Source organism: Anguilla rostrata, chromosome 4 (assembly GCF_018555375.3).
Source record: "Anguilla rostrata isolate EN2019 chromosome 4, ASM1855537v3, whole genome shotgun sequence".
Lineage (NCBI taxonomy): Eukaryota > Metazoa > Chordata > Actinopteri > Anguilliformes > Anguillidae > Anguilla > Anguilla rostrata.
The window spans coordinates 34,027,812-34,046,268 of NC_057936.1; the positions used below are offsets into that span (position 1 = coordinate 34,027,812).

At 48.8% G+C, this 18,457-nt stretch overlaps 1 protein-coding gene across 7 annotated transcripts in view; it reads left to right on the forward strand.

The window, feature by feature from the left end:
- pard3aa (par-3 family cell polarity regulator alpha, a) overlaps positions 1-18,457 on the forward strand; it is a 383,309-nt gene that overhangs the window by 47,388 nt on the left and 317,464 nt on the right. For all 7 annotated transcript variants that reach the window (XM_064332355.1, XM_064332358.1, XM_064332352.1 and 4 more), the window contains exon 2: positions 5,800-5,901. In XM_064332355.1, coding sequence (XP_064188425.1) covers positions 5,800-5,901 — 102 coding nt within the window. The remainder of the gene's footprint in view (positions 1-5,799; positions 5,902-18,457) is intronic.

Here is an 18,457-nt window from a genome sequence, read left to right on the forward strand (position 1 = left end):
GTTCTCTCCGTGCTTCTTGGGTGTTTTTGCAGGAAATGGGGAGGCGTGTGTCTGTTTGTCTGATGGGTGGTCCCATTCCCTGTTTACACAGCGTAATCTTCAACACTGAGGGACTGTTTACTGTTGGGTCTGACAGCGCTGCCTTATTATTGTTCACCTCCAAAAGAACCCTTTAAAGACAGGGAAAGGGGTTCTGACAGACAGGGGTGGTCCCAGTTAAAGGTGGGACAGTCTGCTGGTTCTTGAAGTGGGTCCAACAAGTCCTGCTCTCATCCCAGTGTTATTTTTGCAGCCGATGTCTCCGTGTTTCCAGCCTATTGTTTCTCGTGAAGTGAAAACCTGTGTGATAAATTAGCAGATTAGTTTGACTAATGTTCCGTGAAAACACAATTGCTACAGCCAGCTTCCTTACCTGCCTTGTCTAACTGATGATGTTTATGCTAGATAATAGAACAGCAATGGTTTGACTGAGCACAAGCAGGGTGCTGTGGTAGTCTGCCGTGTGTGAACTTGTCACCTGCGGTATATTTTTGCAGTGCGGGGATAATTCATTCTGAAAGTAAGGCGCTTCCATTAAGACCAATCACTTGAGCTTGCGTGTGAGCGTGAACATTCTTCACAGGAAAAAACTTTCGTAAGGCAGGAGATCCATTTGAAAGAATTTCCCAAAGTGAAAGCTTGAGAACTATGTCATATTTAAACAGCGCATCGACCTGAATAACTTGAGCGGTGACAGTCACCTGGCATTCCCAGACCAGCGAGTGCAGCTGCAACATCACTGAAGCACTAGTGCAAGTTAGCGATGCTAGCCAACTCAACATGCTTCAGCTCAGCGTACTTGCTGTCTCTCAGCGTACTCTTGATTCTCCCTTCCTCTCACTAAACAGCCGTATATTCAGCATTTACTGTATGTGTTATATGAAATTGAATTTCCTTATCCAGGGCATGTCTGAAGAACAACATTACATTACATTACATTACAGGCATTTGGCAGACGCTCTTATCCAGAGCGACGTACAAACATTGCTTACATTCCGTACATACGATCATTTTGCTTAGCTGGATATTTGCTGCGGCTCTTCAGGTTTAGTGTCTTGCACGTGGGTGTGACAGCGGTGCCCCATCAGAGAATCGAACCTGCAACCGTATATTTATAAGTACACGTCCACGCGGTAGATCCATTCCAGTTAAAGTCGCGCTGCGCTACCAACGCGAAAGCGCTAGTCGACGTTTACGCGGCCTGTTCTCCGTCGATCTAACAACTCCGCACCTGCGTTCAGGAATCCGTGAGCGCAGACGCGCGACGCGTTAGCAGGACCACGCTGGGGGAGAGGCGGGCAGGCGCTGCTGCCCTTCACAGAGCAGAGCCGTTCATCAGTGAGCTGAGCCAGGCTGACTGCAGGAGCTCTGTGCGCCAGCCGTGACCAGCGGCCCCCTCCCTGGAGCCGGGTCACCCCCACGTCCGCACAGAGGATGACACACGTTCTCACCCTCCACCGTCTTCAGTATTTAACATCCTCCCATGGCAAGAGCACAGGGTGCCGATTCCCTCCAAATTCTATTAGCTGTAAAAGATAGTAGTTGGTTCAGTTTTGGATTATATGGGAAAGGACAGGACTGTAAAAATTTAACTGCTTTGCAGGCAATTATTAAGATGATCGTCTCTGTCAGATGTTACAGCATGATACGATTTTAATCTAATCGTTGTCAATGTTCCCTTCCACAGAAGATTAGCACGTCTTTTGACTGGTCTACCCTGGCTTCACTTAGGCAAAGCTGAAAGTCTCGTCACTGCGTTTAATTTATGGAAATCATGCCATGAAGATTTGCTTTCATTTGTGATATGGTTACCAAGTGTCTCCCAAACCAATTTGCATTGTCTGCAATTCCTGCTCCAAAATATAGTATGCTTATCTCAAAATTACTGAGAATTTGATTCTTTGCAATTTTCCCAGAGCACCGGAGTACATGGGTGGAAATAGCAAGCATGCGCAAGCTGGCCCTTAGCAGGGAGCTGAATTCAGTACAGCTACAGCATGTTTCTGCAGAGATTCTGAAAAGTACATCATATTTTTTTCTGTAGCCACATTTGTTACATTCTTTCTACCTCTCTGTCTCCCCTCAGCAAAAAAAGACATCTCTCTTTGGTGTTCCATCTACCCTTAGTTAATTATTCTCTCAGATGTGCGTCTCTGAGCCTGAAGTTGAGCCTGAATAATGTGCTTCCTCTTCATTTGGCCAAATCTTCCCCCAGTTCTAAACAGGCCAAAAGAAGTGCCCTATAATTATTTCATTGTTATACGCAGTTTAAAAAGTAGGTTGACCAGTTATCGAAGCGTTCTAGAAAGATATGGATCTTGGCCGATAAGACCGGGGAGACCGGAGGTGTTTTGCTTCCCCGAGCTGTGGCTCTTTCTCCAGCACCGCGCTGCGTCTGAGAGGCGCTGCTGCAGGGCGCGGGAAGGCGAGCAGCGGTCGTTCCTGCAGCGCTGTCGATGGCGGAAATGGCGGAGAAACGGGTCAAGTGCGAAGGCAAATACCTCGTGTCGCTCGGCTCGTTTGCCCGCGGCGGGGCCGCGACGGTGACTCAGCGCAGCCTGCACGCCGCCCGGCGCCCGTCTGCCGCGCGAGCGCTCCCGCTGCTCGCTCCCGCGCCGCGGAACAGTCTGACTCGCGCAGCCCGACCCGCACGCGGGGGCTGCTGACCAAACATCGCTTACCCCAGCCAGAGGAATATTTTAGCCGTTTTTATTAAAGTTTTTTGGCGCAAATCACTGCCTTTATGACGCTGTCGCCTGGATGAGATTTCCTCTTAAGCCCAGTGGGCTAACTGTGTGCCCTGTGCCCTGTGAAAAGGAATGCTAGAGAGAAACGACCCCATGTAGGGTAATATTTAACCTAGGTAATTATCAGGAGAGAATATGGACATTGTTTTGTTTAAATGAATGACTGATGACCTATGTTCCTGGTTTTCCCCTTCTGGAGGGGCTTGAGAATGACGCATCTGTAGCTTCTGGTCTGGCTGCCCTCATGCCCATGGGCACTAGAGAGTGTGTGCTGCCTGGTAGGAGTTGAGGGCAGACTTTGGTGTGGAGGGGGGTGTTGGTGTTCAGGATGAGCATATCTTTGTTGGGGACTAGAGGATGTGGAGTTGCATTTCATTGCATTTCGCTGAACCTGCATTTCATTGAACCATTTCACTGAAATTTTGTTGCACACTTTATCAACTGCAGAAACTCACTTTCCTGTGTTGCATTCAGATTTTTTTGTCATCCTATTCTCACCAGGATGAAAGACGAGTCAAAGGCGATCCGTTTCGCAGTGCTTTTGAACGAATGCTTTGAGCTCCTTGTATCATGTACCGAGCAGATCAGAACAGTTCTGTAGCCCTGCACCAGAGATCGGAGCAGAACAAATTAGCTACAGTGATACCGGAACATTCTTTGGTCCGCTTGCGCTTCCAGTGCAAACCCAAGGCTAATGGGAGCCTTCACCTGGGAAGCAGTCCTCCCACACTACGAGAGTTGTAATTTGTCATCAGAGCTTGGATAAACATTCGGCCTTATCCGGGCCTAAGTATCTGTTCTTGTGTTTGCACACCCCCTGAAAGTGGTTCTATTCAAGATTTTCCCCTAACGGAGGTATGAGGCGTTCTGTGGCTGAGCGCGGGCAGGTCAGAACCGTACTGCTGAATGTGTCACACCCACTAATGAAAAGCCTTCTCCTCCATCAGCTCTCAGTTACAGCGCTGGATTGGATCATAAATCAGAGCCATTAAAAGACCTTTCACTTTGAGATCTGGAGAATTCTTTAATTATGAAAAGTCGTAAAGCTATGTCTGCTGAACAGCCAGCGGATTTCCAAAGAGGGCCGAATAGTCAGTGTCTGGATCGCATGCGCTTTGGGCACAAGAGCAAAACTATTAACTGCAGAAGGCTTTAACGCAGCAAGGGAAACGGTGTCAAAGATAATGAAAACATGCCAAACGTGAACAGACTGCATCGGCAAAGACAGCAGTCATAAGTCGAAGCTCACTGACGGGGACTGACAGACGGTTAACAGGATGGTTGCTGTACACCTGAAAACTAAAGCTTCTTAACACACAACTGAATAAACACCTCTCTGACCCTCAAAAAATTCTCCATGGTGAGCTACACACATAGTAAAATGTAGTGTCTGTTTAACTAACAATAGGGACCGTATGTACTCTGTAAGAGTTTATTTAACACTGAACACTTTACTGTGCAAAGCTGGTATTTATGGCAGGGCAGTCCAAAGCTAATGCTCAGTGACCTATTACCTGGTGTAAGGAGTACAGAACCAGGACCGCTGCGCAATGGAGAAAAGTGAAATATGCCACCACTGTTCTGGCTGGTTACTATCCGTTTTGTGTGTGTGCACTTCACACAGAACGGCAGACAATTGCTCTGGTTCCCATCGCATTGCATATCTGAAACGGCCAAACGCGTGGAGTTTCAAAACTAGCGAATGTGATTTAGACTCTGTGGATTCAGGGAACATTCCTGCACCCACTCCCTTACCCTTCCCTTTGCCCTGCCTCGGGTTAGCTCAGCTATCTCATCCACCCAATGAGATAAAACAGTAGCTTTAAAAGGTCAAATTGTGATTGGCACTTGAGAGGAATATGGGGAAATGTTCCACCCGCAGTTTTTTTTTCTGTGTTTATTCATCCTTTCAAAAGCAAATGTTTTCCATTTTTCTGGTCCTGTACCGCTCGTATAGAATGGGGTCTGTGAAAGTGCTTTTGTTGAAGGTGCCACGTCAAATAAAGCTGATGGATGGATGCGGATGCGGCAGGCTAAGAGCCAGTCCAGAAAGGTCTCTTTAATGATCCGGTGATTGATGAGTGTGCGTGCTCTGCCTCACCGCCTGCTCTTATCAGTAAGGAAGCTGATTGGCTGCTGGGCCTGCTTCGGAGGCTTCCTGGTGAGAGCGTGGTTGTGTTGGGGGTGGGTGATTATAGTATATCTAAGTTGTGGGCACAGAGCAGTAGCTGTGAAAAATGGCAGATCTGCTCCACCTGACACTCCATCCAGCCACTGACACAGTTTACCCGTCATTAGTTACATCGCCTGATCACCAGTCACTTAGTGGTTCATGATCACCTACTGGGGTCAGGAACTTTTACTCCCCACAGAGAGTTGTCTTGCTGACCAGCCAGCCCATTTACTAGCATGGGGGAGGGTGTGTTCATGTGAGGGTATGCAATGTTCTGTAATTATTGTAACTGAACAATTGTAGAACATGTAAAAATTTAAACAAAATGAAGACTAGCCTCTCGATTTCCTGAGCTGAAGGTATATATTTTTTTTGTACATGTAGAGTAGCTTCAATTATGGTTTTCAAGGCGAACTGTTAACTTGTTTTGTTTCCCGGGGAGTAATCTGTTATATCATGAATCAAATCAATTCTCTCTCCTGTTAATTGTATCAAGCATCAGAAGCCTTTGCTCTCCCACTCCTCAATGGTACAAAAATATGTAAAAATAGGTGACAAAAATAGAATTGTAAAAAACTGTAAACGTAAATTTGCAGGAAGGCTAAAGGTGAAAGGCAGGAAAGCACTCTAAATAAAAAGAAAAAAAAGCATTTTTCTCAAGCATAATCACATTTGCACAAACTAGTTCGGCCTTCTTCTGTTGAGTTCTGGGTAGAAAAACGATTTTGGATGTGACAAAGATGTCGTTTTATTTGGTTCTTTCGTTGGTCCGAAGGTATGTTGAAATGCTCATCGGTCTGCCGCAAGGATGTGATGTGATGTGATATTCTCTTCCCCTAGGACCCGGGGTACTGGTTACAGGTCCACCGCTTGGTGCACGGCGATGGGGGCATACTGGACCAGGACGACGTGCTGTGTGAAGTGGCCGACGATAAAGATCGGGTGAGTGGGGCGCTTCTTGCCGGCGAGGGTTTGAGCTCTGATACGCATCAGGAAGCTGACAGATGTGTAATGTAATGTGTGCTGAAATGAGGGAAGTGATTCCTCATTATGATAGAGCGAGTCATGCAGGCCTCTTTACCTCTACCTCCCTGATATGCTAAGATACTGAGATGATTCTTTTTTTTTTTTGTATGAGTGACATTGTGTAATGTCAAGATTGCTCATGACTTTCGTGAGATAAAGATGGCCATTGGTGTATGTCTGTGTAGGCTGCTGGTACCTTGTGAAGTGTTTAAATATGTTCTGTATCATTTCATAACGATCTCTTCTTGGCATATACTGCCTGTCTTTGAAAAGTGAATAACATAAGAGTTAGTCTCAGGAATACAGAAGTGTCCTCTCTTGCCAGGAAGACACAAAAGGCCCATTTATTATTTAAAGTGTAAATTCAGCCAAGAAAACCTACAATTAGTATTTTTAAACAAGAGTAAATACCAATAAACAGCTTATCTGTCTTTAAGCAGCTTGAACCTGTAGTATTATTATCCCAAAAGGAAATCCGAAAAGAAAGAAAGAGTATAACCAGCGGGGAACCATGATGAGTCTGTAGAGCTGAGTCTTTAGTCTGTGTCAGAGGAGGGGTAGGGTTTCTGCTGTTCTGAACGCAGTGGGAAGCTCATTCCACCACTGGGGGCCTAGAACACACAGGAGACATGACCACAAAGTGTAGACATGGGGAGGGGGGGCGGCAATTTGATACAGTGGGAACCGAAAGTCTGAGGACACGACCAAGAACTGATTGTTTTCATTATTTATTAAGGGCTAAAGCAATTATGATACTCCATTTAAACTTCTTATTCAAGTATACATATTTTTAAAATAATATAAGTTAAAAAAGTCTAGGTTTTAATGTAAGAGCGCTAGCTGTACTGACATTAATGGCTGGTGCTTTCATTTAATGGGTGGTTTTAGTTCCCCAGATATTTGCATATTGAGTTGCGGGAACACACATTGAATGAAATAAAGGGTGTGACAGCGTATAGGGAAATGCTGAGCTTATGGCAGACGAACCAGATATTCACACAGCTTCCCATTTCATACAGGCAGTTTGGAAATGTGTTAAAATTTTGATTTGTAACTTGAGTAAGAAGTGTAATTGGTGTATCATAATTGCATTATTCCTTAAAGACAACCTTGGTAGTGTTCTTACACTTTTGGTTCCCACTGTATATCAAGAAAACACGTATACTTGAGAAAGAAAACACGTATGCAAAAATAAAGCTTATAATACATTTGTGTATGTGTACTTTGACATATTAAAGCAAGTCTTCTGTCCTCTGACAAGCTCTTACAGTGTGCGGTACAGTAGCGATTAGACTTGACTGATTGGCCTCATTCTCAGAGCTGCTCCCAGTTGTTGGGCCGATAAACGGATGAGTCTGTTGACTCTCGCTGCGCTCTTGATACCTGCGGCGCTAATGCGGCTAATCTGCTGTCGGCCATTCCGACGGCTGGCGAACCCAGGTCGCCTGCCGCGTTTTCCGCTACGCTCGTGGAAATGCTTCGTTAGGAGCCTGCAAAAAACGTGGGACGCTGGCGTCGGTGACCTGCGGACTCTATGCACCATTGTGCGTGGGTTGCGCGCACAGCTGGTGAGTTGTCGCTCGTTCAAGACCTGGTCATGCTGAAGCGCTGTGAGCCCTTCCCTGCCGCGTATCCGCTGAAGATCATTTTAGCGCGTGCATAATTTACCTTTCGGACCGAGGCCCACAGCGCTGATAAGCCGAGGTCTGACACGCCGTACGTCCTCCGTAATGGGAGGGAAACAGAAAGGGAGGCGAAAGCCGGGGAGACGTGCGTATATTGCGGAGCGATAATACCGCAGACAAATCAAAGTGTGTTTAAGATGAAATATTCTGCCCGCTGTGCTCCTCCATTAAAAGCGATCCCTCGCTCTGTCTGTGGCAGGGCCGTGCTGATGATTCATGTTTCAGATCCATGCTCGGAGCGCTGGACTCGAGCTGATTAAAAGCTCTGGGAAATTACATTTTTTTGCGAGGACGAAGCTAAACAAACGTGATGTACTTTCAAGCGCTCGGATTCTGAACTTGAGTTACCTTCCCCGACCCCCTCTTTCTCAGCCATGTTTCAGACCCTCCAGAGCAGGTTTTCACAGGGGTTTGTCTTTTTTTTTTCTGGTGGGATTGTGGGTAATCTCCCACGCACTGCTGTGTTTCATTCTGATGGTTTTTGGGTAGAAGCTCTGAGAAAGTGGCGGGAGTTTCGAGGCCACACCAAACGCACACGTGCTGCACGTACTGAGTGAATGTGGGATTTGTCCCTGAACGCAGGATGTTATTGTTGTTGATATGTCCCTAAACATGGGAGGTGTCCCTGAGCATGGGAGGTGTCCCTGCTGGTGGGAGAGTGTGAGGCAGGTGGGAGATGGTGAGAGACTCCCTTCTGCAACAAATGTGCAATTTAGTCAACTTCCAGCAGGAGAGTTCTTTAGACAATGGCAAGTCTGTGACCTTGTAGTGCTAATCACAGCCCCCTCCACATACACACAGGCATCTGGTCCCACACACACACAGGCATCTGGTCCCACACTTGGCTACTGGTTTGGGCTTCCACCTTGTAGCAAGTGGCAAAGTCACTTCATAGAGAAGATTTTCTGGTTTGCTTTGTTTGGACAGCCTGACTCAACTACTGGTTCTATCACCTTACAATAGACCCTACTGATCAACGGAGTTAACCACAACAGCATCAACCTAATTTTCCTCTAATGCGCCACTTTGATAAGAGTATTTTCAAGGGTCATAAAAGGGATTTGCATTGCCCCATTATGCCCACTGTATTGGTCATCAGGGCACCATTATATCAATGATATAAAATGAAGTAGTGAATCAGTATAGTATGTTCCTTAGGAAATAGGAATCTTTAATGTAATTATTATAGCCTTCATAATGCGTCTGCTTGTCACATAAATGATTCAGTTTAATTTGTCCCAAGCCCCCCCTTTTTCACGTTTGAAGTCGGTAACATTTTATTACTACTTAACCTTTGACCATTCATGCATTAAAAACATCTCAACATACAACGAGTGGCTGTCTTGAAGCGGACGTTGCATGCTGCAAACGACTGCAGTACAGACACGGTTAGCGTTAGCGCCGATAGCATGCAGCACCACACGGCTCATTGGCATTCATCACACGAATATGTTCCACTGATGTTTATTAACGGTTCAGTAATGGGGCCTCATTTGTGTGTTACCTGCTCGTATTTGCAGAAACATAGTCACTTGCCCCAGGGAGAGGAGGGTTTCATAGGAGAATGATGTCTTGCAGACTGGTAGTTTGATGGATTGCTCACATAGACGCGCACGCGTGCACACACACACACGCGCGCGGTTTAGCGCAGCTAATCATGCACTCGCTCCAAGGGAGACGTTAGCGGTCCGTGCCCAGTTCCCGTTCCCGTTTAAGGGTCGTTAGCGGCCCCGTGAGGAGGTGGCGGCGGCGGCGGCGAGCTCGGGGCGTGACGGACGGCACCGCTGGTCGTCTCTTAGCCCGTCGCCGTCCTGACGCTGCTCCACGGCTGCAGTTTGATGCATGTGCGTGACAGCGACGGCGGGCAGTTCGGCTTTACTGCCACTGTCTACTCGATGCACTGTCTCCATATAGGCTATGTCGGTAAATTTACAATGGAAAGTTCTGCAAAGTCTTCAAGAGGCCACCACAATCTCTTGAGATGTAGGCTATAAAAAACCGTGCCAAAAATAGAAATATTTAAAAAATGTAATATATATTGAAGGGTTATACTTTGTACTGTAAGCACCTGAACAGGGGGAGAGATAGAGCATGTACTGAAGGATTAATACATTGTAAGAGGTTGTAAGGGATCATTCTACAGAAGTGTGGTATTTGGAATTGCATTGTCATGAAATGCATTTTATTTTTGTCACTCAAAAGTTATGGTGCAATATTAACCTTTTAACTTAATGAATCCACACAAACACCAAATTATTTTTATACATTCAGTCAAAGAATGCGTGCATCATCCTTTTTTGTCACTGGCACAGAAACCGCCAAAATTTACCACGGTAGGCGGTTTCTGTTGAAAATCCACCCCTCTGCTTTTATTGGTACAGTATGTGTGATATACTGCAAGACTGAGTCCTGTAATGCTGGCCTTGGTGTCCATGCATGGAAGGACGGAGTGTAGCACAGTGGGTAAGGAACTGGGCTTGTAACCGAAAGGTCGCAGGTTCGATTGTTGGGTAAGGACACTGCCGTTGTACCCTTGAGCAAGGTACTTAACCGGAATTGCTTCAGTATATATCCAGCTGTATAAATGGATACAATGTGAAATGCTATGTAAAAGTTGTGTAAGTCGCTCTGGATAAATGCCTGTAATGTAATGGAACGTGATGTGCTGTGTATGGACTTCATTCAAGGGCGTTGCAGAGCCCTGTCTGGGGTTTGTGCGTCACCCTGTGACCCCAGCCGGGTGTCCACACCTCTGTCATGCTGTTGGCTTGCCATGCTGAGTGACCCTCTGTGACCCTCTGTGGCTACGTGGGGGGGACCCTCTCGGCCCCGCCCACTGAGAGCCCAGCCCCCTGTCCATCTGTCAGCTGTTTGTCAGGACGCGTGTCAGAAGCAGAGTGGATCTGTGCGCTGGAATTAGACCCGGGTCCCTGTGACGACTCCCCAAATAACCGTGCACAGCCGGGGGGGCCAGGGACCGGCAGGGGTCAGCGGGTCAGCTGGGCTCATGTCCTTAACCTTTGGAATGAGGTGAGCAGCAGCACTATTAGGACGCATGCAAGGCTATGCAGAAAAACGCTGCTGCATGAAGGATTCTCTCTCTCTCTCTGTTTCTCACACACACACACACACACACGCTCCCCCCCTGCCCCCCTGCCCCAGGCTCTATCTCTGCAGTTGCACAGTTATTCCCTTTATTTTAGGAAACTGGGTTTTCGTATCTGTGCCCCTCTCTCACTGCAGCCCCAGTGTCGTGTGCTGAGCTGCACTGCGGTCCCGCTCCCTCAGACTAGGCGGGACTCAGCCGAGCTTCAGAGCCCCCGTCACTGCGTTCCATCCCCATGACGACCATCACTGTCCTCGTGAGAGTCCTTTACCCCGCTCAGACCCCTCCTGCTGAAGGCCCAGCCAGCGCAGGGCATGGTGAGGACCTGCACGCTAATGAAGATGTCTCTCTGGCCCACCCACAGTGACGGTCCTCCTGGACACTGCCACAGCGCTGCTCAAGCCTCTGAGCCATGTGCACCACGTGGGAGGCAGCCCCTCTGGGGCCTGCAGACTGAGCAGGCCCCCACCCTGGGACAGAGAGACAAAAGGGGACAGAGGGATGAAGAGAACGAGAGATGGAGGACAGGGAGATGGAGATGGATTGGTAGCCAAGCTTAGACAAAACGTTCTCACAATGTCGCTGCCATGTAGTGGCAACGCTATAACCTTGACCAAACATTCCAGTAACGTTGCGAGGACGTTTTGTGTTAGCAGGGAGGGGGCAGAAGGTAGCGATGGCGGCTGTGGGGTGTCTTTATCCTCACCCCGCATGGTCTCCCCTCACTAACCTCACAGACATTCCGTCCACGTAGAGAGCGGGTGATGACCTCATCACCTCTACCTCTGCTTACCCCGCCCCCCCCTCCTCATTCCAGTTCACCAGGCCCCTCCCCCTCCCCCTCCCCCTGTGGTACAGCACGGCCTTTCCCCAGGCCCCGCGGGACAGGGGCTAGCGTAGCGGGCCTCAGCCACATAAGCGCTATCTGGGCTTAATTCTGTTCGTTCAGTCAGGGGCAGAGTTTACGGGAAGCCCGTTTAATTTACGGAGCTCAAGGCGGCCGCTGGGTCAGTGGGCTGTTGTTAAGCAGGAGCCTTGGCAGAGGCTGAAGGCTTGATTCTAATGGTAGATAATTGGCCGGAATTGCGCGGGGATTATCCGTGGTCTAACTGAACCGTCGTTTGGCGTTTATCTGCGCGCTGTGCCAGTTTGTCCCCGGCGTGCCCCGGGACGGGACTTTACTGAAGTTTTTTTAGCGAGAATCAAAGTGCGCAGCGTGGAGATATCTTCCCCCATATGGTCATAGGCCAAATATTTAGCTTTTTGTGGTCAAACGGGGGGGGTTTGAAGCTTTGGCAGGCGGGCCGCGGCGTTGGCCGGCTCCCCCCTGCTCTCCGCTCGTCGGCCAGTAAAATGTTTTTTTGAGCCAGAATTCCTGGTTGGCCTCGGTCTCCATGGGAACCGGGAGGAAGCGCGGGACGCTGCTGGCGTTTGCGCCCGTCCTGCGGCCGCACGCCGCGGGGAGCCTCGCCTCTCAGCGCCGCCCAGAACCGCGCGCGTTCCCGTCAGGAGCGCTCAGTGGGCTCGGCCCGGTGCTTGTGTCAGCTGAAAGGATGTGTGAGCTGCAAGTCCCCCCCCCCCCCCCCCCCGTGCCAAATTGCTTCCAACCTTCCCCCCCCCCCTTGTCTGTATTGATCCCCTCTGTGCGCGTGAAAAGCCGGCCAGCGCTAAGTCTGCATGTCTGTCCCTTTCTCAGTCGCCGTGTCTGTCTGTGAGGTAATGACCCTGCGCTATGATCTGTTCTTCAATAACTCAAAGTCACCTTCGCCACACACCGTAGGACCCTCCCCAAGAATTATACTAAAGCATCCACATTGGTAGGCTGTATTGATCCATGATCTGGGTAGGTTTTTTAAATTGATTGTATGTTGGCTGTCCTTCCCTCGCTGGCTAACTCTTAAATATTATAGCCCCCATTCCCTGCTATTGTGTATAATGGTATTAAAGTGAGTCGTGCTTCCACTTCAGAAACACGCACACTTGTTTGTCGTGTTAAGGGTATCGGGGCGGGTGTGTGTCGGCGCGAGGAATCCGATTTTTCGCGCCGTTGGGCCCCTGAAGTGGCCGTCTGGGGTTGCCGTGGCGACGGTGGGGGAAACGACGCTGGCGGCACGTGAAGGACTGCTTGGCGCGGGCGCTCGGGGAAAGCGGTCGACCGTAACCACGCCGAGCAACGAAAGCTAAGGGGCGCTAACCCTAGCGCTGTGGCCCTCAACGCAGGCTCGGCTTCAAGCGGGAACACCGCTGAACGCTTGGACGGTTAGCTTATGGGGGGTTTCAGTTTGTAACCAGTGCCCGGTTCGGACCAATAATTTGTGACAAAGCGACAAAACTGCTTTGGAATGTTGCGGAGAGCAGGTACGGCTGTGCTAACGACCCTCTCAGAACATCGCTGTTGCTGGCAATTCAGCTCGTCTACTCGCAGGGGGCGAGTTTTAGAATGTTCCAGAGAGTCACCGGCTGCAGCTTGTCACATGGCGAATCTTTTGGTCTGAGCTGGACTTAACACTGTCAGAAATTGGCTGGAAACTGGGCAAATGTGCTGTGCTTATATCTTTATTACAGCGTTGCTTGCTGGAGGGTTACCCCACAGATGTGAGAGATTTACACTAGCAGGGTGACAAGCGGCATGTCTTCATTCAAGCTCTGTTCTGTGTTAAAGTAAATAGTTTAAGCACTGTGAAGCTGTGCTTGTTATGGCAGTGTCTTTATTGGGAATGAATGGATGACATCGCCCCCCTCACAGAAGGAATAGGATGGATGACAGGAGCTGGTTGAGAAAGCTAATACAAAAGTGAATGAACACCACCATGCTCATTGTGTTTAAATAGAGGGGTGTTTCAGCCAGGCCCTGCCGATTACTGTCACCAGCCGAGACTGAAGCTCTACCGTCCTTTCTGGCGGCGTCCTTCTTTTCTGTAGGATGCGTCTGCCCCCTTGTGTTCAAGATACGCAGGTGCACACAAAAAAGCAACATTTTCCCATCGGCTTGTTTTCCTGTATTTTCATTGCAGTGTTCCATGCACACGTCATCCATCCACCGGTTGTTCCAGCTAAGTTTATCTCTCCCTGACAGACGGACGCATCGAGAGTTGTTGTACCCTGTAACGCGGAGCCTACAGGTTTAACCAGTCCGACAGGGGTTTGCATGCTGGCAAGGGCCCCCTCCGATGCCCTTTGTGTTAATGGAAATGCTTTTCACTGAAAATGTGTGCGACCAGCATGTGCACCAGTATGCAAAGTGGCGTGCTTGCATCCGCTGCGTGTCAGAAACTGCTTGTTCTTCATGGTCTGGCGGTCATCCCGCGTTTGAACGTTCTTGCTCTCGTCCCAACCCTTTCGTTCACTTCTGACAAAGGAAGACTTGAGTGGTTCAGGAACCTTTGCGACTGTGTTGAATCTTCTCTGTACGGTTCCACCACGTCCCCCATGCATCAGTCATATGACAGAGATGGACAACGAGAGGAGATTTTACACCACGTCTTCGGTGTTCGTGGTGAACAAGGTTATTATCGCGAAGGAAACTGTAACTTAAACAAAAACGGTCCGTGAAAAACCTTACCTGCAAAATGAAACAAACTGGAGAAACACGTCTGTAAGAAAAATTGAGCTGAGGATATTTGCCTGTAAACTAGCATGGTCGTCAGCGGCTTCCTTGCCTGCTGGGCCTTCCTGGCGATGAGTCACTGTAGAACTTCGTCAAACTGAGCCACAACTGCTACCTTGTGGCAGTGTCAGATGAGACTAATTACAGGAAACTTTTCAAAGTACCTCCATCGGTACGCCCTAGGGGTACGGTCAAAAACGCTGTAATGATGAGTAACGATAAACAAAAGAGACGGCAACAAGCCTAGGAAAAAAGAGAGATTAGAATACCTTACTACGACGGGCATGCTGGTAGAACTTGACATCGCAATTTGGAATTGAGTGCCGGTTTTTACAGTAGATGTGACGAAGTTGTTTTTTAGGTAATACTTTGATTTTTGGAAGCTTTAACTTCTTGACCTGTCTTAATCATACTAGTTTTAAAATGGAGCTGTTGTTAATTTTTATCTTTAAAATTTACTAGTCATTTGAAAAGAATTATTAATTTATATAATACATTTAGGCATTGTATACAGTATATGCTATAAAAACAGATTTGGCCTCAAATGAGTCATTTCAGTGTTGATGTTTCCACTTTTTTTCTATTAAGACAAGCATTCTTGTTCCTTACAGCACTTTCTCCCCCTGAAACTAAAATGAGGTCATTTTAAAATTGAAGAAGCATGGGTCTCCAATATACAAACAAAATTTGAACTATCATGGACTCAAAACTAAATGGAAACCATACTGCATTGGATGAAATGAGTTGGAAATGAAATTCAAAAACATTCAACAAAAGTTTAGAAGTAGAAACCAATAGAAAAAAAATCTAATTATAATAACCTTGAATGCTATCCTTCTGCCATTTTTGTATCAAAACCAGCTCTGCTGTGACACATACATTTCTTGAATGTCAAGTTATTGGTTTACATAAATAACTGTGTGAGTGTGCATCCGACACTGCTGAGACCGAGAGGGAATACGAGTGTGTTGCGTTTGGGTGTTTGATGTTTGCAGTCTATCACTTTCAGAATTATGCATAAGATCAGAAAGAAAGGTGTGGGTGCCTGAAACAGCATATGAACACAAGCTACATCTGCTCTCGTGAATGCTGAGAGGATTTTGACAAGCCCTCAAAAAATCGTATTGCTTAGAAACCGAAGGCAGATGAGCTGACTTGTGTTTTTCCTTTACCTCATACAAACACGTCTTGAAGCTTTATCTGGGGCTGGGTTTGGAGTGATGACCTTCCCTGTCTGATGAGCAGGCCATGGCAATGTGCTGTCATGCTAAATTTGCACCAGTGCTGGGTGCTGGTTTGGAGGAGGGGGTGGTGTGTGGGAAAGAGGGGGAGGAGAGGGTGAGGCTTTGGAGAATTTTATAGTGGTTTCCAAAAGTGACATGTGACCTAATAAAAGCCGTCATGCTGTCATGAAACTTGGTCTGAAACAGCCCCCCCGTGCTGCCTCAGCAGTGCTCCCAGAATGCCGTGGGCTTCACAGTAATGCTGTGACAGGAAGTATGTGTGTATGAGATCCAGCAGGAACTGCCAGCCAGCTCCTTCATATTTATGCAGTGATGCTTGTAAGCACATTTGTAGGCTCTCAAACACATGGATGTGCTTAGATGGACACACTGAGATGGACAATTGGACAAATGTGTAAAGGATGCTCAGTCTGTCTCTCCCTCCTCGCTGTCTTTCTCTCTCTGTCTGTCTGTCTCTCTCACACGCACACACACAGACACACACACACACATTCACATATACATCTAAAATTCAGGCATGCACATGCAGACATACACATCAAACATTCAAGCACACAGGCACATGCTCTCTCTTGCTCAGGCATGCAAACACCCACACTCAGTCTTTCTTACAGGCTCATACATATAGTACACACACACACTCTCACACACACCCCTGCCGCTTCCCCCCCTATACACACACACACACACAGGAGAGTGGCTCTCCTCTCCTAACTCTCAGTGACAGGATGGGGGCGGGGCCACGGCTGACAGGTGACAGGTGATTGGAGGGGAGAGTGGGGAGCACAGGAGGCTGTGCCGGGAGCTCGGCCCATCACCTCCACGCTCATCACACCCCCCCCGTACCCCCCCCCCCCCTCCGACACCCTGAATAATTCATACCGTGCTCCTACAGGAGATGATTAACTGCCCGTCCCCTCTGTCAGCGGCCTCGCCTCCGCCCCTCCACCCCTCCACCCGCGCCGCGCCGCCGGACCGCTACGCTCAGACGAGCCCGTCAACTATCGAACGAACAAGCCGCCAGAGCCGCGGGTCTCATTAACATTCCCTCCCCCCCGAGTTAACCTCAGCCCGCACGGTCACGCCCCAGGACTGCCAATCCGCAGCAGAGAACGCAGCGCCCCTCTCCGGACCCGCCGCCGCCGCCGCCGCCGTAACAGCAGCGCGGACGCTTCCGCACGTGCTCAGTGAGGTTTATATCGCGCGGAGTTTATTTCAGGCGCGGTGCGAGGTGCACGGGGAGTTCGCCGAGCTATCAGTATGCTAAGCTGCTCTTCGTGTGAACTTCCCGCGTCGCCTCTGTTAAAAAAAAAAAACCCATTTTAATAGGTCTCCTGCCTGCGAGCGGGAAGAACTAGAGGTCCTGGACCGCGTGGGCGGGTGCCTCTCGGATGTTCCTGGGGACGTGTCCTTGCCCGTCCACACTGGCTTATGCACCTGGACCGCTCTCCTGTCAGCTCCTTCTCTAAAGATGCATTTAGAGTTGGCGCGAGTGCGCGATGTATCTGGCCTGAGAGTCAGAGCAGAGATGGAGAGAATGAGCAAGAGGATGTCCTCACACGGTCCCCACGTGCAAACGTCCTCACACGGTCCCCACGTGCAAACATCCTCACACGGTCCCCACGTGCAACTGTCCTCACACGGTCCCCACGTGCAAACGTCCTCACACGGTCCCCACGTGCAACTGTCCTCACACGGTCCCCATGTGTGAACATCCTCACACGGTCCCCTCGTGTAACCATCCTCACGCGGTCCCCACGTGCAAACATCCTCACACGGTCCCCACGTGTAACCATCCTCACACGGTCCCCACGTGCAATCATCCTCACACGGTCCCCACGTGTAACCATCCTCACACGGTCCCCATGTGCAATCATCCTCACACGGTCCCCACGTGTAACCATCCTCACACGGTCCCCACGTGTGAACGTCCTCACATTGTCCCCACGTGCAAACATCCTCACACGGTCCCCACGTGTAACCATCCTCACATTGTCCCCACGTGTAACCATCCTCACATTGTCCCCACGTGCAAACGTCCTCACACGGTCCCCGTGTGTAAACGTGGCCCCTCTCATCAGGAGGGAGGACGATAAACCCGTGTCCACTAGGGGGCAGGCACGTACACGCATTACATTACAGTTTTGCAGGGAGCATGAGTGCCAGAGGGAGCATGGTGTTGTCGAAAATGAGAAATAAAAACATGGATGTGCATGACCGCTCAGCCAGTCAAGGACAGGCGACGAGGATGTTTACCTCTGGTCTGCCCAGCGCTCGGTTTAGATGAGGACGTGCTCTGTAGGTGTTTATGGATGTCTGTGTCTGAGTGTGATGAGCTGCTGCTTTGGATTCTCCTGCATGTCGCACACAACAATAATCAGTGCGCTGCGGCCGATGCTTCTGATTGGCTGGCTCTCGCACTCTGATTTGTTCCGACTGTCTGAATGACATACTTGTACAATTAGCTGGCCATTTCAGTCGCAAGCTGATGTTTATAATGGAGGCTGTAGTTCCTTTGATGTGAAAAGATGAGTTCCAGCATGTAGTGCCCCCTGGATCGGGGGCATCTAATTAATCAAATAATCATGTAGTGTCCCTATATTAAATGCTAGGTACTCAACCCTGCGTCTGCCTTGCGTTACTGATTCTGGCATGCACATTTCTGAGAACAAGCATGCGTACATTTCTACACAGAACTGCATAGCTGCATTCAGTCAGTGTGTGCTTACTTGTGTTGACTGTAAATTGACCTTGAAGGGATTAGAAGGGTTTAGTTCACAGTTTAGATAGTTCACAGTTTGTTATGTTGTTTGTTTTAGTGTTTGTTTTA